Consider the following 25,168-nt stretch of genomic DNA (forward strand, 5'->3'; position numbering starts at 1 on the left):
TCTGGTGTCTGAGCATTACTGTGCAGGACGCTGAGCTCTGGCTGTGCTTCAAGGAACTGACCAATCCTATTTAATAGAATCCACCTCCAACATTCTGAATCCGAGAAACCTTGTGTGGTTGGTCACTTCTGCTTGTGACGGACCCAGAAGTACGTGATGTCAATTCAGGAGATGGATACAGATAGCAGGAATGCCTCAGCCATGCAGTCAGCTTCAGAATGTTGGAGGTGCGTTTTATTATATAGGATATTTCACATCCTGGAGTAGATTTGAAGTATTATTGGTCCACTATTTGCATTTTGGTGTGTTCACATCTTGTAGTGGTTCTTCTTTTTTTGTATATTTACCTTGACATATTTTTTAGGATAAACAGCATAAAATGTATTGTACTGTTTTGGGATCTTGCCAGGTACTTGTGACCTGGCTTGGTCACTGTTGGAAACAAGACGCTGGGCTTGATGGACCTTCGGTCTGTCCTAGTATGGCAATACTTATATATTTATGCAAGGAGGGGAAGATAAACTATAGTTAATTTAGTGTTCATCTTCCCCTCCTTGCATAAATGATTCACTTCCTTTGCATACTAAAGAGAGAAGTTGTATGCCATGTGCTGTAAAGCTGCTGATAAACTATAGTTAATTTAGTGTTCATCAGCAGCTTTACAGCACATGGCATACAACTTCTCTCTTTAGTATGCAAAGGAAGTGAATCATTTTTCCTAATAGACTTTCCAATAGTTTACGTGTCATGAAAACTTCAAAACTATGCACGCTTTAACCTTTATTGAATTATACTTTCACCAGTTCAAGTTTGCTCTGCTGATCCAGATCATAAAATAACCAGGTGCATTTCATTAACTCCTTTCTTATCCACCATCATAAAACACAAAACTGCACCACCAGACTGAGAATTCGCTTAGATTAAGTTTTCTTTTGCATCAAATTCACTGGAATTTTAAAGTTTATAAATCTGTCATAAAGAACGCTCCTGCATGACACAAAAAAAAGTTACACACAATTTCTTTCCACGTAACTTTCTTAAAGCATAAGTAATGATTCAGTAAATAACCATGTTTGAAGCTTTATTATAATTTTTGCGTTTCAGAATCTCCCCCCCCCCCCCCATCATGGCCCCCAAGATCTTCTTTCAGCAGAAATAAGAGGCCCAGACAACACATTTACCACAAAGATGCACTTTCTTGAACTGTTTTAAATAATATGCTAAAGGTTAATCTCATGCCTCTTGATTGGATTACTTATATATGTAGTTGGCTCTGGTGCATCAGATTACAGTTTTCCACTAGGGAAAATCACCCACAGATGCAATGGGGCCAATTCTAGTTGCAATGCATTTGTTTGTAGACTGTACATAATCTAGACAGAAACAAGACAACTGGATCTACGTAAAATTGATTCTCTTTTGCTGTTCAGGAAACAACTCAAGACTTGTTTCAAAATGCACACTGATGATGATTTTAATTTTTTGCAAAAATTTTTAATAGGACTCACATTGTGACAATGAGACAAAGCTTTGTTGTTGTGGGTGAGCCTAGAGGGATTCCCTACTTGTCAGAAGCCTGCTGTTCTTAGAGAATACATGATGCAGGTAGGTAACTTCATTTTCTCCGAGGACAAGCAGGCTTCTATCTTCTCACAAGTAGGGAATCCCTAGTATCTAGGCTCACCCACAACAACAAACATTGGTCAACTGGGCCTCACAACGGCGAGGACATAACACAGATTAACCTGAAACTATATACAATCTGAATGAGCGTGCAGTCTGGAACAGAAAAAAAAACGGGCCTAGGAAGGTGGAATTAGATTAAAGTCCCCAAACAGATTCTGCAACACTGACTGCCCGAACTGTCATGTCGGGTATCCTGCTCAAGGCAGTAGTGTGAAGTGACTGTGAGGACTGAAGACCACATCGCAGCCTTGCAAATTTCTTTAATGGAGGCCGACCTCAACCAACGCAGCCATGGCTCTGACATTATGAGCCATAACATGACCCTCCAAGGCCAGCCCAACCTGGGCATAAGTGAAGGAAATGCAATCTGCCAGCCAAATTTAAAAGGTGCATTTCCCGATGGCGATCCCCATCCTGCTGGGATCAAAAGAAACAAGAAGCTGGGCGGACTTTCTGTGGGGTCTTGTCTGCTCCATGTAATAAACAATGCTCTCTTGCAATCGAAGGTGTGTAAGCTGCTTTCACCAGGATGGGCATAAGGTCGGGGAAAGAACGTTGGCAAGAGAATCGACTGGTTCAGATGAAACTCTGACACCATCTTCGGCAGGAACTTAAGGTGTATGTGGAAGCCTACTCTGTTGTGATGAAACTTAGTATAAGGTGCATCCACTACTAAGGCCTGAAGCTCACTGACCCTACGAGCTGAAGTAACAGCCACCAAGAAAACTACCTTCCAGGTCAAGTACTTCAGATGGTGGCAGGAATTCAGTGGCTCAAAGGGACCTTTCATCAGCTGGGTAAAAAATGATGTTCAGATCCCATGACACTGGTGGATGTTTGACAAGGGGCTTTGACAAAAGCAAACCTCTCATGAAACAAAACCACTAAAGGCTGTCCAGAGATGGGCTTACCTTCTACATGTCGATGGTAAGCACTAATTGCACTAAGGTAAATTTGAGACCAAACACTGACAAGTGTAGAAGGTATTCAAGCAGGGTCTGAGTAGGGCAAGTAAGAAGATCTAGGGCCTTGCTCTCACACCAAATGGCAAACCTCCTCCATTTAAAAGAGTAACACCTCTTAGTGGAATCTTTCCTCGAAGCCAGCAAGACTCGGGAGACACCCTCCGAAAGACCCAAGGAAGCAAATTTTAGGCTCTCAACATCCAAGCTGCAAGAGCCAGAGACTGGAGGTTATGATGTAGAAGCGACCCCTCGTTCTGTGTGATGAGGGTCAATCCCTATGGTTCTTGGACGATAATTCCAGAAGAGGGAATCATATCTGCTACAGCCAGTACACCACGATCAGAATCATGGTTGCGCAGTCTTGATTGAGTTTCAATAAAGTGTTTCCCACTAGAGGAATTAACATAGTAACATAGTAAATGACGGCAGATAAAGACCTAAACGGTCCACCCAGTCTGCCCAACAAGATAAACACATTTTACATGGTATGTGATACTTTATATGTATAACCGAGTTTGATTTGCCCCTGCCTTTCTCAGGGCACAGACTGTAAAAGTCTGCCCAGCACTGTTCCTGTACTAAAAGTTCTGAAGCTAACGTCGAAGCCCCTTAAAATTTACACTCCAGCTCATCCATATCTATTCAGCCACAATGAGGGCACAGACCATAGAAGTCCATCCAGCATTGGTTTTATTCTCCAATTTAGATTGTAAGCTTTGTTGAGCAGGGACTGTCTTTTTATGTTTATTTGTACAGCGCTGCGTAAGTCTAGTAGCGCTATAGAAATGTTTAATAGTAGTAGTAGTAGTAGTAATTACCAGTGTCGCCACCCAATCTCTGCTAACATTCTGCAGATCCATTCCTTCTAAACAAGATTCCTTTGTGTTTATCCCACGCATTTGAATTCCATTACCGTTTTCATCTCCACCACCTCCCGCGGGAGGGCATTCCACATATCCACCACCCTCTCCGTGAAAAAATACTTCCTGACATTACTCTTGAGTCTGCCCCCCTTCAACCTCAATTCAAATCCTCTAGTTCTACCACCTTCCCGTCTCCGGAAAAGGTTCGTTTGTGGATTAATACATTCAAACATTTGAACTTCTGTATCATGTCACCCCTGTTTCTCCTTTCTTCCAAGGTATACATATGTTCAGGTCAGCAAGTCTCTCATCATATGGTTTGCAACGCAAATCCCATACCATTTTTCTAGCTTTTCTTTGCACCGCTTCCAGTCTTTTTACAACTTTAGCAAGATACAGCATCCAAAACTGAACACAATACTCTGTGGGGCCTCACCAATGACTTGCAGAGGGACACCACCACCTCCTTTTTTTCTGCTGGTTATACCCCTCTCTATGCAGCCTAGTATACTTCTGGCCATGGCTGTCGCCTTGTCATATTGTTTCTTCGCCTTCAGATCTTCAGACACCAACACCCCAAGGTCTCTCTCCTGAGTTGAGCTTACTAAACTCTCCCCTCCTATTCGGTATCTTTCTTTTGGGTTTCTGCACCCCAAATGCATCACTCTGCACTTCTTGGCATTAAATTTTTACTTCACTCAATACTGACTGGGGTAACTAGTGTTTCCGGTTTCAAAATTACTAACGTATAACCTCTTAATGAAACCTTTGGGTCTTAATTCCACTTTTCTTTTAATTACTTTTTATAATTGCTCTTAATGTGAAATAATAAAGAACTTTCTTTCTTAATAATGTGCAGTGCTCAGTAATCACGTTACCCCGGCTTGAACTGCACTTGGTAAAATCATGTACACAACATCATAGCACTGCAGCCCTCCTTATCTCCTTTCAATATTATTTTCTATTTCTCTAGATTTTATTCCCCATATTAGTCACTTATAATAGGGATGCTGCTGTCCTCCGTGCTGTTGATGCTGAACCCATGCTTCTGGAGTAACAGCTTCGTGCAAAATTGTGCTCGTGACTCTTCTACAGTTTAATTAAACTTCACTCCTCTTACATTCATTCAATTCAAGGGAAAAAAAACATATAGTTCTCAGACTGCCAAGAAAGCCTTTTTACATCTCAAAGATGCTCCCAACCCTCTTCGCTCCCAAAGCATAAGCTGATGTAACATGCTGCGCCATCCCTAAAAGGAAGGTGAATCAGAGGAAGTCCACACCTTGAGAACTGACTTCTTGCTAAGTAAAGCAGCTTTAGGAAGAAAGCTCCAGCTTCCTTTCCACTGAAAAGGAAATGCTTCATATTTGTCTAGTAAAAACCCACTGCAAAGAGTGGAATATAGCTGACCAACTCCCTTCTCCAGGTATAGAACTAATCTCGACCAGAAACTATAAATCACTGGACAATCCCACAACGAATGGAAAAATGAATTATACTGAGATGAACACTTTAGACACATAGGAGTATCAATGCTGCCCATAAGAAACAACTGAGATTGAGAAATATAAGCTCCGTAGATGGGAAGGCGGTAGAACTAGAAGACATGATATGAGATTGAAGGGGGGCAGACTCAAGAAAAATGTCAGGAAGTATATTTTCACGGAGAGAGTGGTAGATACTTGGAATGCCCTCCCGCGGGAGGTGGTGGAGATGAAAACGGTAGCGGAATTCAAGCATGCGTGGGATAAACAAAGGAATCCTGTTCAGAAGGAATAGATCCTCAGAAGCTTAGCTGAGATTGGGAGGCGGGGCTGGTGTTTGGGAGGCGGGGCTAGTGCTGGGCAAGACTTCTACGGTCTGTGCCCTGAAAATGGCAGATACAAATCAAGGTAAGGTATACACAAGAAGTAGCACATATGAGTTTATCTTGTTGGGCAGACTAGATGGACTGTGCAGGTCTTTTTCTGCCGTCATCTACTATGTTACTATGATATAGTATTTTAAACTGACATTCGTGTAGGTCTGAAGCTTCCGTTAAGTGGGAAATACAAGCTACCAGATTCAAAGAATCCGGCAACCTGAGCAGCTCAGCTGCCCATCGAGCCTGAACTTGTGTGGGATCTCTAACAGGAGAGATGTTTAAGCCGTGTGCAATGAGATCAAGAGGCGGTTTCGATAATCAAATGTGAATAGACGACTCACCATGCTCCTATGATCAGCTGCCAATGCTACTCTATCTAAAGTGTGAACATAATGACACAATTGGTAATATGTGAAACTATCTGCCAAACGAGTGGGTAAACCGTCCCCCAACTCCTCCAAAGACATCAACAATCAATCTGGATTAAGTACATGCTGCAACCTTAAAGTACCCAAGGATGCCCATCTTAAGAATGTGCAATTGCCACTGCCTGGACGAAACTGGCATTAACTTGTTAAGAAAGTAGAGGTGTGTGGAGAGTCATCCCATAATTTTGAAAGGGCCTTTCATAAATCTCTGAGGGACCTGTATTAGAAAGTTTAAATGCCATGATTGAAAAAATTCCCCTTCTAACCAAAGAGGGATGTAATCCTCCTGATCTAAAAGCCAATCCCTCAAATGACGAGCCAGACAAACTTGACTGTATTTATCAATGTCTTGCAGACCCATACCTCCCCCCTTTCCATGTACCTATTAGATAAAAAGCAGCCGAGGCTTGCGTCCACCCCAGCAAAAATGAGACAAGCATCTATTAAGAGTGTAAAAAACATCCTTCCAACACAACTTAAGAGGAAGCAACTGCAACATATACAACCATTTGGGGAATTCTATCATTTTAAACAAATGAAATCTTCCATGCAGACCCAGAGGTAAAGCTTGCCAACTAGTCAATAATGCTGACATAGATTCTATTAAATGAGACACATTGAGGTTATACAGGCCTGATGTATGCATGGAAAGACGAATACCGAGGTAATGAAACGATTGAGTCACCGACTGTAAGGGAAATACTCCCTCCCACTCCCTTCTCACATTATCTGATGACTCTAGAACCATAGATTTCTGATAATTAAGAGAAAAGCCAGAAAAAAATCATCATATTCCTGAAATAACTCAAGTAACGCTGCTAGCGAGCGCTGCGGGTCTGTTAAATAAACCAAAATACCGTCTGCAAAAGCCGATATTTTGAAGGTGAGAGTATGGAAGGTCACTCCCTGGATCTCAGGATGAGCTAAATATCTTGATTTAGAGGATCTAGCACTAAGACAAAAAGCAGGTGGGAGAGGGGACACCCCTGGCGAGTGCCTTTATATATCCGGGAGTGGAAAAAACCCTATTAACCCACATGACTGCTGACAGATTCGAATATAAGGCTTGTACAGTTTCTGAGAAAAACCCTGAAATGTCATACTTTTGTAACACCTGAAATAAGAAGGACAAGTAAACCCGGTTGAAGGCCTTCTCCGCATCAAAGCTGACCAGGATAGAAGGGGTTTGTTGGAGGCAAGCACACTCCAGAAAGGCCAAAATCTTACGTATGTTTTTAACTGCGGACCTGGCTCTTACAAAGCCCGCCTGAGAATCCTCCATTAAGTGTGGCAAAAAGCGCGTTAGACTATTTGCCAATAATTTGGCAAACAACTTTGCTTGAAAATTTATCAAGGAGATAGGTCTCTACCCAGTTTCAGAAGTACTATGATTTGTGCTGTTTTAAGTGAATCTGGTAAGGCCTGGAGCTACACTATATATGTAAACATTTTTAATAACGATGGGCCTATGTGTTCCAACAAAATCATAAAACTCGTCCCTAAAACCGTCTGGACCCAGTGCTTTATGAAGAGCGCATCCCCCTAAGGCTAGAGCCAGTTCATCCCTGTGAAGGAAGCATGTAAAATCTCCTTCTGAGGAGGTGTAATTCTAGGTAACCTGGTGTTGTCCACATAGAGAGAACCAGTCAGCGACACTGTGTCCTCAACTGGTGCTTTATATAGCTTTTTGTGAAAACTTTTAAATATAGTATCAGATGTTGTCCTACACCCTATGGTATCAGTAAGCTGTAGCACCGTTTGTATCCCTGCATGCTGTAATCAAATCAGAGAGCATTTTACTGCATTTACTCCCATGTCAATACAACTGATATTTATATAGGCCAAAGATTTAACCACCCTCTGATGTAACAGAGCTGCTTGTGTTGCCAGAAGGTTCTCCCTAGTTGCGGGTGTTTTCTGGACTCCAAAATTATCCTCTCTCTAATCACTTGTTTTTCTAAACACAATATATCCTTACCTCCCATAGCCCCTCTATGAGCTGCAAATGCAATAATTTCTCCTCTAAGCACAGCCTTAGCAGTGTCCCAATAAATAAGAGGTTGTGTCACGTGGGCTTCATTGTTGTGTGCATAATCCTTTCACTTGTCTATCAAAAAGGAATGAAATGATGAGTCCCAGTACAATTCAATCGGAAATCACCACTGTCGTGGTACTCCAGTTCCTGTTGGCAGGTGAAACGTCACCCATATCAAGGCATGACCTGAAATACCATAGGAGCTAATTTCTGAGGTAGACAAATATTTGAAAAAAGAACGAGACACCAAAAGATAGTAAATTCTCAATTGTGTGGCATGAGCTCTGTAGAGATGCATATAATCTCTTTCTCCTTAAAGAGGTGCCAGGAATCCACCATGTCCAAAGTGTCACAAAATAAAGGCAACCCCCAAGAAGGGTGAACTCTATGGTCCCCTGAAGGATATGAGCATCCCAAATTAAAATCACCCCCAACCACAATATCTTGGTTAGCATGAGGCAATAAAACATTAATCAAAGCAGAAAAAAAACTTTTGTCATATGAGTTAGGTGCGTATACATTACATAAAATCATAGGGTGTTTATTTATAGTCACTCGAGCCACCAAAAAGTCCTTGGGTGACAGAGTGTATTTCCTCATCCAGAGACTTTCTAAACAGGATAAGAACTCCCATCTTCTTCTGAACCGCTGGGGACTCGACTAGGGCACCCACAGATGAAAGATGAGTCTATTGTAAAAGAGCTACATCAGTCTTATGGTGATGAAGGAATTATAAAATCTTCTGCCTCTTAATTGGTGAGGTCACCCCTCCTACATTCTAAGATGACATTTTTAAAGGCCCCAGCTATCCATCGTCAGCAGAGGTCACACATGTAACGATAAGAATCTTTCCCAGGAGTGACCCCCCAGCCACAAAGTGCCCCATAACTGCGATTGGAGCCTGGAATCTCGAGAGGTAGCAACAAGCAAACAAAAAATTGTAGATTGCCCAACCCCAGCCCGCCCCCCCCTCCACCTTCTCCCACCTTGAAATTACCATAACCTCCCCCCGCCGCCTGTTACCCACCCAAACACTCCCCAATCTATGAAATATTCAGACCACCCACTGGTGTCCTAAACCTGGGAGCTGCAGCTCCCCCTACAAACCAAAGAATCATGAAATATAAGCCCAATCTCTACTTCATCCTACAGTCCGCAGCTCTACAAATATAAAAAGCAGTATTACCGGCTTGCCTTTGTGTCTTGTCTCATCAAACATCAAAGATAGCAAACTTATAAGAATAGCCATGTGTGAAGCGTTTATTTATTTAATACATTTATACCCCACATTTTCCCGCTAGTTGCAGGCTCAAAGTGGCTTACATAAATCTGTAGGAAGGCTATAGAACAGAAAAGTACAAGCAGTGTAAATGTAAGATAATAAACCTCATTTAAACAACAATATGTAGAAGATAATAAAGATAATTAGTTCAAAGAGATCAGTTAAATTTAGTCAGTCACTTTAATCCAAGACGCAATCTGCGTGGCGTTTGCCCCGCACTGGAGAGCTAGAACAATAGTAGTATTCACAGCCTCTGTGTCTCACCAAACATCAACAACAGCAAACATATAAGTATAGCAATGTGTGAAGCATTCAAAGAAATCAGTTAAATTTAGTCACTTTAATCCAAGATGTAATCTGTGTGGAATTTGTCCTGCATTGAACAATAGTAGTATTCACAGTTTATTTCTTCTCCTACTATAGTGCTTCCCTTCCAAAAGAAATGCCTAGCAAAATATAAGCAGTACCTTAGGTAATTTCATCAAGGAGAAGAAGATGGTATATTAGCCACAAATTTAGAAGACTCTGCTGCAGAGGTGAATACCCGAGTTGCCCCATTATGAAAAATTCAAAGTTTGGCCAGGTAAGCCAAAGTGAAGCAGATATGTCTCTTAATCAACTCTATGCAAAGGGGGGAAAAGATCTTCCGTGCTGCAGAGACCTCTGCCAAATAATCCTGGAAGCAGAGAATAGCTTTGTCCTCGTATTTTAATTGCCTCCCACCTCACAATGCTCAGAGATGTCCACCTTATGAACATAATTTAGAAGTTTAAATATTACCACTTGTGGGCGTGCTGAAACCTCTCATAAGTACATAAGTAATGCCATACTGGGAAAAGACCAAGGGTCCATCGAGCCCAGCATCTTGTCCACGACAGCGGCCAATCCAGGCCAAGGGCACCTGGCAAGCTTCCCAAACATACAAACATTCTATACATGTTATTCCTGGGATTTGGGATATTTCCAAGTCCGTTTAGTAGCGGTTTATGGACTTATCCTTTAGGAAACCGTCCAACCCCTTTTTAAACTCTGCTAAGCTAACCGCCTTCACCACATTTTTCGGCAATGAATTCCAGAGTTTAATTACACATTGGGTGAAGAAAAATTTTCTTCGATTTGTTTTAAATTTACTACACTGTAGTTTAATCGCATGCCCCCTAGTCCTAGTATTTTTGGAAAGCGTGAACAGACGCTTCACATCCACCTGTTCCACTCCACTCATTATTTTATATACCTCTATCATGTCTCCCCTCAGCCGTCTCTTCTCCAAGCTGAATAGCCCTAGCCTCCTTAGTCTTTCTTCATAGGGAAGTCGTCCCATCCCCGCTATCATTTTAGTCGCCCTTCGCTGCACCTTTTCCAATTGTACTATATCTTTCTTGAGCTGCGGCGACCAGAACTGAACACAATACTCAAGGTGCGGTCGCACCATGGAGCGATACAATGGCATTATAACATCCTCACACCTGTTTTCCATACCTTTCCTAATAATACCCAACATTCTATTCGCTTTCCTAGCCGCAGCAGCACACTGAGCAGAAGGTTTCAGTGTGTTATCGACGACGACACCCAGATCCCTTTCTTGGTCCGTAACTCCTAACGTGGAACCTTGCATGACGTAGCTATAATTCGGGTTCTTTTTTCCCCACATGCATCACCTTGCACTTGCTCACATTAAACGTCATCTGCCATTTAGCCGCCCAGTCTCCCAGTCTCGTAAGGTCCTCTTGTAATTTTTCACAATCCTATCGCGAGTTAACGACTTTGAATAACTTTGTGTCATCAGCAAATTTAATTACCTCGCTAGTTACTCCCATCTCTAAATCATTTATAAATATATTAAAAAGCAGCGGTCCTAGCACAGACCCCTGAGGAACCCCAATAACTACCCTTCTCCATTGTGAATACTGCCCATTTAACCCGGTGCTGACCCAGATGATGGGCCCATCTCTTTAAAATGGCTTCCTTTTTTTCTCTCTCAGACACCTCCATCTTATTCAGTCACTGAAGTTAAATGTCTGCTGGGGGCCTACTGTTTTGACTGCATCTCTCCTCTCTCTTTTAAACACTGGCTTCCAATATCTCCTCAACTCAGATTCAAGATTCTTACCCTTATCCACTGAGCATTTCACTCAGAAACCCATGTTACTTCTTTTTGCTCAAATCCTGCGTTTCTTCTCTCTCCACGTCCAATGAGTCTCTACTTGCCCTTCCACCACACTGCTGCTCCTGAAGCTCTGCTTTTTGTTATCCGAGCCCTTCTCTTGAATTCTTTGCCCCTTTACATCTGCTAGGAACTCTTGTTTTCCAAATAAGACTTGTATCCTTCAAGTGACTTTCAGAAAGGTTCTTAGATCTGTTTTTATGCTTCCGCTGTCTTTTCTTGTCTGCTACTCTATGAATAGCTGGTTGTATCTGTGCCTTTTTGTTTTTAGGCTATAAACCACCCTGATGGCCATTCTGGCCAAATGGCAGTACAACAAATGTTTATAAAATAAATATCAAATGTCCAGTTGGCACAATAGAATGTTATGTGATATAATCTTGTGTACAATAAAAAAATAAAACTGGGTTTTTCACTAGCATATTAACACCTGCGCTGGTATATTTGATTCTAGTTTGTACAAACAATATTTTAGGGACATTCTGGAAACACTTGAGAATCTCTCTACAAACCTCATTAACGTCAATCAAAAAAGGATTAGACAGGGAAGATAAAAATGGAAATCACCCTTCAGCAGGATCTAAAGCCAAAGCCCGTGGACTGTCAAGATCCTTCCACACGAGAACCTGACGGTGCTGTCCATCCAGTTTGGATACTTCAATGCGATTTGTTCCAGTATCAGCCCAGTAAAGGTTCTTCCCGAGCCAGTCCACTGCCATGCCTTCTGGGTAATCCAAACCAAACTGAACTACATGCTCCAGAGAACTTCCATTCATAAAGGCTCTGCTGATTGTCTGCAGGAACAATGACAAAAGAGACAATTGATAAATCACACAGCTTTAAGTTAAGGATTTATGTTTATGCATTCTGTTGGTGTTTTTTTTTTATAGAATAAAAAAAAAAACCCTCAGATAGCCAGGCCAGAAAAACAGAATACACTGAATGCAGACAAGACAGAATTATCCTAGACACAATTCAATCAACCGCCAACTTAGGAAACTTTGCTGCATCCAAAACTACTTTGAGAAAGATCAACTCAAACTCCTGGTACAGGCACGCCTACTCTCACAATTGGATTATTGCAATCTTAGTTACTTGGGCTGAGTAAGGGTCAAGTGAAATAACTACAGTCTGCACAGAACACAGCAGTACGCCTGATTTTTGGCTTAAATAAACATGACAGAATTTCTTTATTTTGTGTTAAACTTCATTGGTTGCCCATTGAGGCTAGAGTTCTTTTTAAATTGGCCTGTTTATTTGTTGTTTTTTTTTTAACATGGATTGGCGCTAAAGTATTTATACTCCCATTTCCAATTTGCTGTCTCCATAAGAGATAGAAGGCTAGATTGTCGAACTGTGTTTCCTCTCCTTCTCCAAGAGGAAAGAAAAGACTAAAAATGTTTGAAATGACACCGGCATTTGAAGCCACCAGTCACTGGAAAGTGTCTGCCGGGACATTTTGGTTATCTCATTCTTACCTGTCATTTAGGAAGAATATTAAGACTTTGCACTTTCAGAAATTTGTACTACAAAAAGATTAACCATATATATATATTTTAAAAACTGTCCTCCCAGAGGATTGTTCTGGCTCTTGATGTTACTATTATCCATTTTGAACTTCAAGGTGTAAGCGGGATATAAGACCAGATGTTATGGAGTAGCAGCCTAGTGGTTAGAGTACTAGGCTAAGAAGAGAAGCCCTGTTCAAATCCCACTGCTGCTCCTTGTAATCTTCAGCAAGTCACATAACCCTCCATTGCCTAAGGGACAGATTGTAAGCTCTCCAGGTACAGGGAAAATACCAAAGGTACCTGAATGTAACTCACCTTAGCTAGTACTGAAAAGGTAGAGCTAAATTTAAGTAAAGATTCATAACTTTATTCCCTTTTGCATTTGTATTTTGGAGCACTGAAAGATGATTGCTATCACAGGTCTAGGCCTAAAAGAACTTAATTTTTTCAGACACTGTGCCTCTGGTTTGATGTAGAATACAGGAATGTCAAAGTAAAAGGAAAGTGGGGAAAGAGAGAAAAAACAAGCATGTTAGAGCACAATTAAATTTTGTCATAATAAAAAAAACAAAACAAAACAACATGTGACACTAGTCACTAAGAAGTACAAATAATGATGGATACAGGGAACATGGTTTGTGAAAGATGTGTGTTAGTAATGCTACCCTTAACACACCTACTTGATCACCAAATAAATCATAGGTCTAACCTTCAAACTGATGTCTGTCCAGTAAATCCGATTGTCTGATACATCAAAGTCCAAAGCAGATGCTTCTTTCACCCCCGTGAGTGGAATTGCCACGTTGTTGTTGTTGTTGGTTTCTAGGGAGATGCGCCGGATATCTGCTCTCCGAGAAAAGAGGAGGAATGCTTCTGGGACAATGCAGGTCTTCATGTCACTGATGAGTTCCAAGCCAATAGGACAGGCACAACGGGGACCTTGGGGTCTGTACAGGCACAAGTGGCTACACCCCCCATTGTTATCTGCACATGGGTTTGTACCTACAAGTAGAAAGAGGCAGCTATAAATACAAGAATGTTTACTGTATTACACATTTTTTAAAGAAAGCAGAAGAAATGCTGTTTGGGAGGGGGGTGCGAAGGACCTTAGATCATATAGATTGCAATCAATTGAACAAACCACCAACAGCAGTGAGGCCTGTGTACCTGTAGCACAATCAAATGTTAAGGAAAGGCAAGATTTGGGAAAAACATAAGAAGATTCCTTAGGGAAAGGTTTGACACATTCCAGATGCCAGGTCACCATGGCATTTACATATTGCACCCTGGCACACAGGATTTCATGCCTTAAGAATTTGGTGTTTTCTGCCAGCAAAATGGGTCTTCCTCTCTGCACCCAGAACAAATTTGAGACACACAGTGCAGAAACTCTTGTACTACTCTTATGGTCTCAAATCTCATGAAATCTGAAACTGCACGACCAGCTTGGGAGAAGGAAGAGGTGCTTCTTGCCTGCTTGCTTCTGTGGTTGCTTATGATGTACTACAGATGAGCTATAGTATTTTTAAACTGACAGTAGGACAGAGCACTGGAGAGAAAGGTGAGAACTGGAAAAGATGAGAGAATAAGGGGAAAGAAGCTTGCTAGTAAGAAGTGTGCGACAAGAAAATAGAGTAACAGCCTAGTCATTAAAACACCAGGGTTCATATCCTGCCAATGCTCCTTGTGACATCAGGCAAAGCGCTTCAACCTCTCTTGGCTCTAGTATAAACTTAGGGGTCTATTTACTAAAGGACAATAAAGTTTTTTATTTAACATTTGTAAACTCAATTTTGGAGTAGAGGACTAACCTAGTGGTTAAAGCAGTAAGGAAAACCAGAGTTCAATTCCTACAGATACTCCTTGTGATCCTGCGCAAGTCACTTCACCCTCCATTGCCACAGATACAAACTTTTATGGCACATGCAGACAGGAACCACCAAGGTGGGCTATTTTCCTGCTTTCTTCTGACCATACTGATGGCACTAACCTGCATAAATTTCTAGCACTACGATAGGTATCAAAAAATGAACAATTTCTCTCACTGTGTACTCGATCCACTTTGCAAATCTCAAGTGTACAAAAACTTGTGTGACCAGAAACACATTAACCTTTGACACCCCCCCCCCCCCCCCCCCCCACAAAGTGGATCCTGTTGCCTATAAAGATTGGCTTAATTAATATTTCCAGGACTGCCAATATATGGATAACGCATAATTAGCAAAGTCTGAATTTGGGCTTCAAAGATGTAAAGATGTCCCTTTATGCAGGCTAAATGAATCTTTATTCAGAACTCACTGCCAAATGTTTTAGGTGCTTTGTCAAAAGCCTTGCTAGTTTAACTACCACCAGGTAATAGTAACACTCACCAATGATCTGATGCACATTTGTAGCTTTCAGACCCATCAGATCTGGAAGCTGGTCTATGATTACTTCCCGTTCAGCGCTGCGCTTGTGCACACGCTCAATGCTACGCCTCTGCCAGTCAGTCCAGTAAATGTAATCTCCTAGCAAAGTGAATCCAAAGATATGAGGCAACTTGTCTTCTACCAATACTTTCCTCCCAGTTCCATTTGTCATCATGACCTGTAAGCAGAAAGGAAGATTTACTCCTCAGGGACTTTAGGCAAAATAAACACATGCACAATAGGCAAGACAATGACTGTAAAGATTTAAGAATTACTGAAAACTCTCTAAATTTTGTTTTGTAAGGGCCAGTATTTTGCTTCTGCTCCTTTTATTCTAAAAACTCAGGGGTGGGAAAACTACAACACACATTCCAAACAAAGCCTGCCAATGAAATTTTTCTGGCCGTAGACTCTAATGCTAGATTTACTTATGCGTGTTAGCATTAATGAGTGTTACTGTAAAGTAATAGTTAAGTTAACATTTAGCTCTAACTCTTCGACTCCAGACCCTCACCCCAGTCACTGCTCTCAGTATGGCCCTCTGGTCAAAAGGTCTGCCTCATCCCTGTTCTAACTCAATCAGAAATCAGGTATAACTTGCGGGAATATTCACCTGGACCTCCCCTCGAGTGTCCCTTGTTCAAGCTGAGACCCTTTCGAATCCTGTTGTTTTAGAGACGGTACAGTGGCTATTATGCATTTATCACTTGGGTAAGACTCCAGGCCCTGATGAGTTTTCCAATAAATATTATAAATATTTTGTAGCACATCTGGCACCATTACTTCTCCGACAAATGAATCACTTGGAGGAATGAGGGGGGTTTGCCAGATTCATGTGAATTGGCTACTATTACGGTGCTCCCTAAGCCTGGCAAAAATCCAATAGCAATAAGAAATGGTATATAAAATGAATAAATGATAAATGATAATTATATGCCTCCTATAAGCCTATTTCGCCCTTAAAACACCAATTACAAACTTTTTACAAAAATTATAGCACGCCTACAACATTTTTTGCCTCAGCTGATACATGTTGACCAATCAGGTTTTGTGGCGGGAAGGCAAACTTATGATAATGTGCATAGCGTAATTCATGTTATACAAAGGGCTGCCCAGACTCAAGTACCCCTGCTCTTATTATCCCTGGACGCAGAGGAGGCCTTTGACAGAGTGCACTGGTCCTTCATGTTCACCCTGTTAGACACCTTGAGCTTTTTAGGCCAATTTGTTATCTGGTTACATCAGATCTATGCCTGTATTAAAATCAATGTCACCTATACAGGCTCTTTTTGACTGCATAGGGGAAGAGACAGAGCTGTGCCCTCTCGCCATTGCTATTTGTTCTGGTGATTGAGCCACTGGCAAAGGCAATTAGGCAATGTCCCAATAAAACTGGACTTGAGTGGAGAAGGACTCAAAATGACAACTTTTAGCTAATGTGTTCATGACCCTTATGAATCCAGCTGCCTCTCTGCTATACTTGGGGGAGGAGCTTGGGTGCTAAGGGACCTTATCAGGGTTCAAAATAAATATGACAATCTCAAATTTTGAATATTTCCTTGGCCACAGTGACAGCTCCTACCCAATACTGGCCGTGTTTCGGCGTATACCAACAACGCCTGCCTCAGGGGTCAATCAACATAAGGTGCTAAGGTTGTAGTTCACAATACAGTGATTCAGCAAATTGAAATCCATAATGCAGTACTAGTCATTACCACCTCATTTAACTGTCCTACTGACCTCCCAATCCCTTAGAGGTGGTAAGACCTAGTACTGCATGGCTCAAAACTTACAGATTTCTATTGTGCTCAATCACTGTATTGTGAGTTACAACCTTAGCACCTTACATTGTTTGGCTCACTAACCCGAGGAAGGCGTTGGTATAAGTCAAAACACGGCCCGTGTCGAGTCATTAATAGTGTGTTGATTCCTTTCTTGAGAGCCCTTTGTGCTTTTTTTCTGGGCTATGTATGTCTGTATAACAGATATCACTTATAAATCAAGAAGTATAAAACAAAGAATATTAAAGCATTGGTAATATATACCATTATCATATGATTGTCCGTGATAGATATTCATAAAAATAAATAGAAACATATGATAAAAATAGAGAAACATATGATAGGTACAGAGACCTGTGATAGTAAATGAATGAGAAAAAGAAAAAATGTGAAAGGAGAAGAGAGAAAAATGGAACAAAGGGGAGGAAACAAAAAAATAAAATATAAACGACCCTACAAGAAAGAGAGAGTACACAACAGAAGCATAAACCTATGTGGTAGTGTCAAAAAAGTAATGAAAAAGAACAGGAGGACTTTAAGACCCAGTGACCATACTCGAATAAAGATTGTGAAAAAGAAAAAAAAAAAAAGATATATAGAGATACACAGTGTGTGACACTTGAGAAAAAAGACCTTACATCCAAGATGTAAATAGCTCAAAAGGTGTTTATTAAAAAGTATATAAGGCAGAAATGGACTCAGAACACAGTATCAGGGTGACCCTTTCTAGAATTAAGTAGAAGATTGGTGAATAGGAAACAAATGAAAAAACAAGTGTAGAGAAGAGAAACCTGAATAAACCAAAATTAAATGGCTTGCAGAAATGTAATAATCTAAAAAAAAGGAAAGGAAAAAATGATGACAACAGGAGCGCCGTGAGATCGAACTCCGTGTTACTAGAATAGAAGTATATCACCAGAACGAAGTGACAACTAACATCTTTTTTTTTTTTTAATTTGTTTATTTATTGTTTTAGTGATAATACAAAGAATACATCTTTGAAAAGATACACCAGATATAAACACAAATACACTAAAGAATATAATATATATAGAAAACATCTCTACAATCTGGTTACAACAGTCCACCATAAAGAGAAGGAGTGGGATTCAAGATTGATTAAACCAAAGGAAGTTTGGTGCTATTAACTTAAAGTTTGAGGAAAAACAAGCAGTGGTACTCCTTAATTTACAGAACCATAAACCAGAGATGGAATTAGCATTGGTTTTTCTTCATATCAAGGAATGACCTTAATTGTTCAGGTTCAAAGAATATATATTTTTTATCCTTGAATATCAAAATACACTTACAAGGAAATCGTAATTGGAAAACTGCTCCAACATTTAAAGACTCTTGCCTCATATCTAGGAACTTTTTCCGCCTTTGCTGAGTCCAACGAGCAATGTCTGGGAACACAGAGACTTTGCTTCCTTTATACTCTGGATAAATTTTTTTAAAATAAAGTCTCAATAAAGATTCTTTATCTTGTAAGAAGACAAAAGATACAATCAATGTCGCTCTGGTTTCTGTATTATCCACAGACTGCTCCAAAAAGTTTGTCAAATCCAGCGTTTCAGGAGGAATGTCCTGTTTAGAAGTAACTTGAGGTAAAGGAGGTTTCTTTTCCAAATAGTAAATCTTTTGAAGAGGAGGGAGTGTTTGATCTGAATAATTGTATATTTCTTTAAGAAACTTAGCAAACATATCCTTCGGGGGCACAAATTGAGATTTTGGAAAGTTTAGGAATCGTAGGTTTAGATTTCTTGATAAATTTTCCATATTCTCTATTTTTCTTTGTATAGAGGCACAATCTCCTACAATATGAACTTGTTGTTGAGATATTTTCCCAATTTGCGTCTCTAGGTCAGTTTGCTTTATTATTACTCCCTCCATTTGTCTTTTAAGAGATTTTATCTGAGAAGAATTGTTCAAGGATAACGTTATGAAAAAGGTACAGACCTTGTGAAGCGATTCCAATGCTGTCCAAATCGATTCCAGCGACACCTCTTGGGGCTTGACTAAGGGTTGTATCGCCAATACGCAAGCAGAAACTTCTTCTGGCGTAGTTGTTTCAGGCAATACCCCAATAGCCTCCCCTGTTGGCATTTCTGGCGTTCGCTGGACTCCCTCAGCTAGCCACAAGATCTCTCTGGCCTCCGCTATCGCTTCTGGGGAAGGCCACTCCTTCGAAGCCCCACTAGTCTCGGGATTCGGTACAGTTCCTCCAGGTGCGTGCGAAAGCGTCGGGGTCACAGGTCCTAACGGACTAAGCGAAAATTCGCTCTCCTGAGCGGAGCTCTTCCCTGCTCCGCTAGCGGATACGTCCGAAGTCGGAGTCGATACCAGAAATGTAGTCAATGACTGCTGCCCAGGCAAGGTAGGGATTTGCTTCGGGAGGGGTGGTCCCCTTAGCTTCCCTTTCCTTTTTGGCATGTTTAGCTAGGAAAATCGTCGAAGAAAAATTTTCTTTTTGGGAGCGTCTTTGCTACACGTCCTGCTTGGGCGCCATCTTGGATCCCCCTCCAACTAACATCTTTTAAAGTCGTGACATCTAATCGAAATACGAGTATATGGCTGTGATAAAGACAAAAGAACGTGATGTGTTGTATTACAGAAACAACGTGGTATGTGCATGAAAAGAAAATAAGTGACAGAAGCGTCTTTTGGAAGTAGCATGGCATATGTTTAAATGTAATGGGACCAACTGACAGAAAGAGGCTTGAATTTAAAAAGCAAATGAGAAAGGAAAAATAAGTAACCAGGAAAGGAAACAAAGTAGTATGCTACATCTATGGAAAGACACTGAACTGATAAAGATATAGAAGATGTAAAGTAAATGTAATATGGGAATATAAGGAAATGGCCAATTGACCAGTGAAAGCGATGTGAATACAGCTCAATAAACATATGATTGCCAATGGGTTCAGACTAACAGTAGCTGTAATAAATGCCGAAAGATGTGGACTCACAGTGAATACAGGATAAGTGCAGATAACCATGAGCTTACCGGGTTTGAGTAATTGTAATTGGCATATGGTTAAAGTATGACTGAGTCTGGGACAGAGTGATCAACACAAACATCAAGAATCTGTCACTATATATTCACAGGTTGTTTAAATCTTAACATACAGAAAAAAAGTGAGAATGGAGTACCTGTAGAAAATGCAACCAAGGAAATTCATGTTTTCAAAGTGAATAGCAAACTTTACTAGCAAAACAGGATGCTGTTAGTGACCAATGCATACAGAAGAGTGGGAATGGTGTCTTTAGTTAATAGAAAGCAAATGGTTTGAACTTGACCATGAGCAAACAAGCTGGTTTTAATGGTTGCAGCAGTGTGAATAACAATTCAGAGTCTAAAATAACTCAGTCTTAAGTGTGGGAACCTGGTTGATGTTATGTTCCATACAGTATACTACCTTTATCTGTTATAACCAAGTGGTACTTTCTCTGTCCCTACTGGGTTCACACAAATCAAAGTAGGGTATACACAAAAAGCAGCAAATATGAGTTATCTTGTTGGGCAGACTGGATGGACCGTGCAGGTCTTTTTCTGCCGTCATCTACTATGTTACTATGTACCTGGCACAATGTAGTGTTAAGTGACTTTCACAGGGTCACAACGAGCTCCAGTGGGAACTAAATCCAGTTTCCCATGTTCTCAGCCCACTTAACTAACCATTATGCTACTCCTCCACTCCTACAGTACAGGAACCCCCATTGATCCACAGATCTTGACACTTGCAAAGACTTAGGATAAGATAGTGATTAGTAAGCCAGGTGACTAACTTTGACAAGAGTGTCGTTCAAGGGTGCCAGATCCAGTGATTTAAGATAGCTATAGTTAAATAGCTCTATATTGTTGGCAAAAAGGAAAGAGCTAATGCCAAGGGACTGAAGCATTGCAAGAGGGCTAAGAAATATACAGAGTAAGATAGGTGCAAGGACAGAACCCTGTGGAACCTCAATAATCACAGGATAAGAAGTGGACAGCAGCCTGACAAGGAAGGAATGGAACCACGATGACACATTACCAATTCCAAGAATAGACCATCTGGACAGAAGTAATTGGTGGACCGCGTCATCAAATGCCAAGGATTGATCAAGGGAGACAAGAATACCATACTTCACTACCCACACAATGTCTCTCTTCCTATTTCACAATCTGTTTGTCCTTTATTGTTTCTTAGCATGGGGCTTCTGTTGCAATCGCCCTTTGGCCTGAAGTCTAGAAGTGTACAGAAGATGAACAATGTGAAGGGGGAGCTGAGATTCTCAGCGAAAGGAGGAGGAGGATGGTTCCTTTAAATCAGTAGGTTCTCAAACTTGTCCTGGGGGGCTCCCAGTCAGTTGGGTTTTCAGGTACCTGTACTGAATATGCATGACATACATTTGCATGTGACAGGGCATGCAAATGTAACTCATGCATACTCACTGTGAATGTCCTGAAAACCTGATTGGCTAAGGCACCCTAGGACAGATTTGGGAACCACTGCTATACAACTTTTAAAGTGCTACAAGCACCTATTTAAGCCTCATCTTTTGTGTGGGGCCACCATAGTGTAGATTATAAATTTTAAAATAAAACCATAGGTGTTTCAGCCTCTTTCAATCTTCTATGGCTTATAACACATGAACTGTCTTTGCTCAGGGGAGTCATCTAGGTGCCACTAAACCCAGATTTAAAATTAGGCATCTAGTGTGCTTGACTTAAAAAAAAACAAAAAAAGGGGGGGGGGGGTGATCAACTTAATGCCCTCTTTTTATAGGAAATGATGGCAACCCAATCCATGTCCCCCATAGATTCCCTCCCTCACATACAACCATATATCTAGGTGGGAGGGGGGGGGGGGGGGGAGACATAATAGTGTACTGTACATATACAGCTGAAAGTGCTTCATTTCTAGTACAGATCTGTTGATCCTTAAATTCAACAACAACAGTCTAGCCTTGGCTAATCTAGGACAGCGTAATGGAAGGAAGGGGTGGGTGAGGGGAGGGAACTTGCCTGGAAAAAGGAGACTATAGTTATGCACAGAAGCATACACGATTAGCATTTATTACTATACAGAGGGGGTGAAAGGAGAAATTATGTCTTACCTGATAATTTTTTTTTCTTTAGTCAGCGACATTGTTCTGAACCAATAGGCGTTATCCCTTCCTACCAGCAGATAGAGGTAGAGAAAATTGAATTTTGCCAGTGACATCACCAGTATAAGCAAAGGTGCTCCCTGGAACAATCCAGTTTATATCTGCCCAAGCAGCAGAAGATCGTTTTGTAATGCACCCATGCCCTATCAACCACTGCGGCTGCAATGATAATCAAGTGAGTGGAGGAGTGGCCTAGTGGTTAGAATACTGGTCTTGCAATCCAGAGGGGGCCGGTTCAAATCCCGCAGCTGCTCCTTGTGATCTTGGGCAAGTCACTTAACCCTCCATTGCCTCAGGTACAAACTTAGATTGTGAGCCCTCCTGGGACAGAGAAATATCCAGTGTACCTGAATGTAACTCACCTTGAGCTACTACTGAAAAAGGTGTGAGCAAAATCTAAATAAATAAATAATAAATAAGTGAGCAACGAGTGACACTCACTACCCTGCATATACCAGGATACAGCCATATCACAGGAACCTGTATGGCTGCAAAACACTAAATGAAAAAACGTTTTTTTTTTCTGAAGCACTAAACAAGAAGCTCAGAGCACACTTAGAACCCCTGGCCAAGGTCGTCCAAGGGTGAGAGTTCAGAGCAATGTTGCTGACTAAAGAAAAGAAAATTATCAAGAAAAGAAATTTCTTGTTTTTTAGCATCAGCTCCATTGTTCTGAACCAACTGGATGTACAGAAGCAGATCTATTGTGAAGGGGAAGACAAGCCCTCCCCCCGAATGACAGCTCTGCCAAAGTCTGACCGGGCTCTGGCCAGCATGTTCAATCTGTAGTGCTTAGCAAATGAATGAAACGATGACCAAGTCACGCCCTGCAGATCTCCTCAGACGATACTGCCCGGGCCGCCACACAGGAAGGGCCCGAGTCCTAGTAGAATGGGCTATAAGCCCCTGAGGCACTGGGTGATTCTTGCCAATATAAGCGGACACAATAGCCGCCTTAATCCACCTCGCAATGGAGGTGTCCGAGGATAACTGGCCCTTCCGAAAACCATGGAAAAGTACAAAGAGGTGGTCCAAGAGACAAAACTTGTTCGTCTTCTGAAGGTACTTGAGCAGAATCTTCTGGACATCCAGCTTGTGAAATCTCTGACCCTGTGGCCAAGATTCCTGCGCCACCATGGAGGGCAAACAAACTCCCTGATTCACATGGAATGAAGAAACCACCTTCGGAAGAAAGGATGGTACCATGTGCAAAGACACAGAATTCTCCAACAAGGAGAGATAAAGATCCTGACACGACAGGGCCTGCAATTGAGAAACCCTCCTAGCAGAGGTGACAGCCACCAAAAACACCATCTTGATGGTTAGATCAGTGGTTCCCAAACCTGGTCCTGAAGGCACCCCAGCCAGTCAGGTTTTTAGGATATCTACAATGAATATTCATGATAGAGATCTGCATGCAGTGGAGGCGAACCTCTTATGAACATTCATTGTTGGTATCCTGAAAACCAGACTATCAGGGATGCTTTCAGGACCAGGTTTCGAAACCACTGGTTTAGATCCTTGCTGGAAGCCAAACATAGAGGCTAAAATGGAGCCTTGTACAGCACCCAGAGAACCAGACTGAGGTCCCAAGAAGGAAAGGAAGGATGAAGAGGGGGGCGCAAATGTGTTACCCCCTTCAAAAAACGAGCTACCTCTCTAAGCAAAGCCAGAAATATGACCTTCCCTTTCTCCCAGCAAAGCCAGAAAGATGCCCTTCCCCTTCTCCCAGAAGCTGCACAATGCAACCACCTGGACCCTCAGGGAGCTCAAGGCCAGCCTGTTCTAGGTCCTGCTGCAGAAAACCTAAAACATCGGGAACCTGAGTCTTCCAGGGAGATAGGGACCATACTCTGCACCAGGATTCAAACAAACGCCAGACCTTGACAAACCAGGGATGTAAAGGATTTCCTGTAGTGAAGCAGGGTAGAAAGCAATGTGAGGGAAAACCCGCACTTCTCTAATCATCGCCTCTCAATGGCCATACAGTAAGCCAAAAGGAGTCTGGATCCTCTCTTTCTACTGGCCTTCGCTGGAGCAGACGTGGATCCTCCACCAGCAGATGCCAGAGATCCGCATAACAAAAGACCAAATAAGGATGACGCACAACCTACACAACAAGCGACATGGAGGAAAACTTAGGGTTGAGGGGGGGGGGGGGGTCCAATACCGGTCAAAGCTGTACCAGGGCATCTATCCTGTGAGGGGCCGGGTTTCTTCAGTGACTGAAAAACACTCTGCCTTCGCACTGGCTCTGGACACCATTAAGTCTAACTGAGGCGGTCCCCAGCGGTTCACAAGGAGCTTTGATTGCCTGATGCTCCCAGCTCCAGGAGAGAGTGACCGAGAAAGTCCGCCTGCACATTGTCTTTGCCTGCAATATGGACTGCTGTGAGAGCCTGCAGATGCATCTCTGCCTCCAGGGCCACCACAACACTCCTGGTTCCACCCTGCTTGTTGATATATGCCACAGCCATGGATTTGTCCAACAGCACTCTCACCGCTTTCCTTTCCAAGAGCGGCTGAAATTCCTGCAGAGCCAGATGGACCGTCTAGGTCTCCAGGCAGTTCATGAACCAGGACCCTTCCTGGCTTGACCAGGTGCCCTGTGCCACAATCGCAAGACAGAGAACTCCCCAACAGAGGAGTCTCACAACCGTGGTGACCAGCTGAAGAGGATCCAGAAGGACCCCTCAAAAGGTTCACTGGACAGTCTCGCCCTGGGTGTGAGCGAGAGAGAATAATGGAAGGCCTGAGAGGGCAGCGCCCATTGGGAAAACATGGCTTGCTGTAGTGGATGCATGTCAGCCCTCTCCCATGGCACCAAAGTCACAGCCATGGAGTCCAAGAGCTGCAAGTAATTCCAAACCGTCTCCAGGAAATTGCACAATGGTTGCAACTGTAGCCAAAGCATCTCTGCCCACTCCTCCAGAAGAAAAAACATCCCTCTAGCCATGTTGAAGTGGATCCTGAGATACTCCAGGGACCAAGACAGGGCCAGCTGGTTCTTGGGTCAGTTTACTCCCCAGT

General features: G+C 42.0%; 1 protein-coding gene across 1 annotated transcript in view; it reads right to left on the bottom strand.

Moving 5' to 3' along the window:
* The window catches only part of LRP6 (LDL receptor related protein 6), a 280,419-nt gene that overhangs the window by 59,200 nt on the left and 196,051 nt on the right, over positions 1–25,168 (bottom strand). The window contains exons 8-10 of the mRNA XM_030214121.1: positions 15,168–15,384; positions 13,508–13,800; positions 11,855–12,081 (exon numbers count right to left, since the gene is read on the bottom strand). Coding sequence (XP_030069981.1) covers positions 11,855–12,081; positions 13,508–13,800; positions 15,168–15,384 — 737 coding nt within the window. The remainder of the gene's footprint in view (positions 1–11,854; positions 12,082–13,507; positions 13,801–15,167; positions 15,385–25,168) is intronic.

The sequence above is a fragment of the Microcaecilia unicolor genome, chromosome 9, assembly GCF_901765095.1.
Source record: "Microcaecilia unicolor chromosome 9, aMicUni1.1, whole genome shotgun sequence".
Classification (NCBI taxonomy): Eukaryota; Metazoa; Chordata; class Amphibia; order Gymnophiona; family Siphonopidae; genus Microcaecilia; species Microcaecilia unicolor.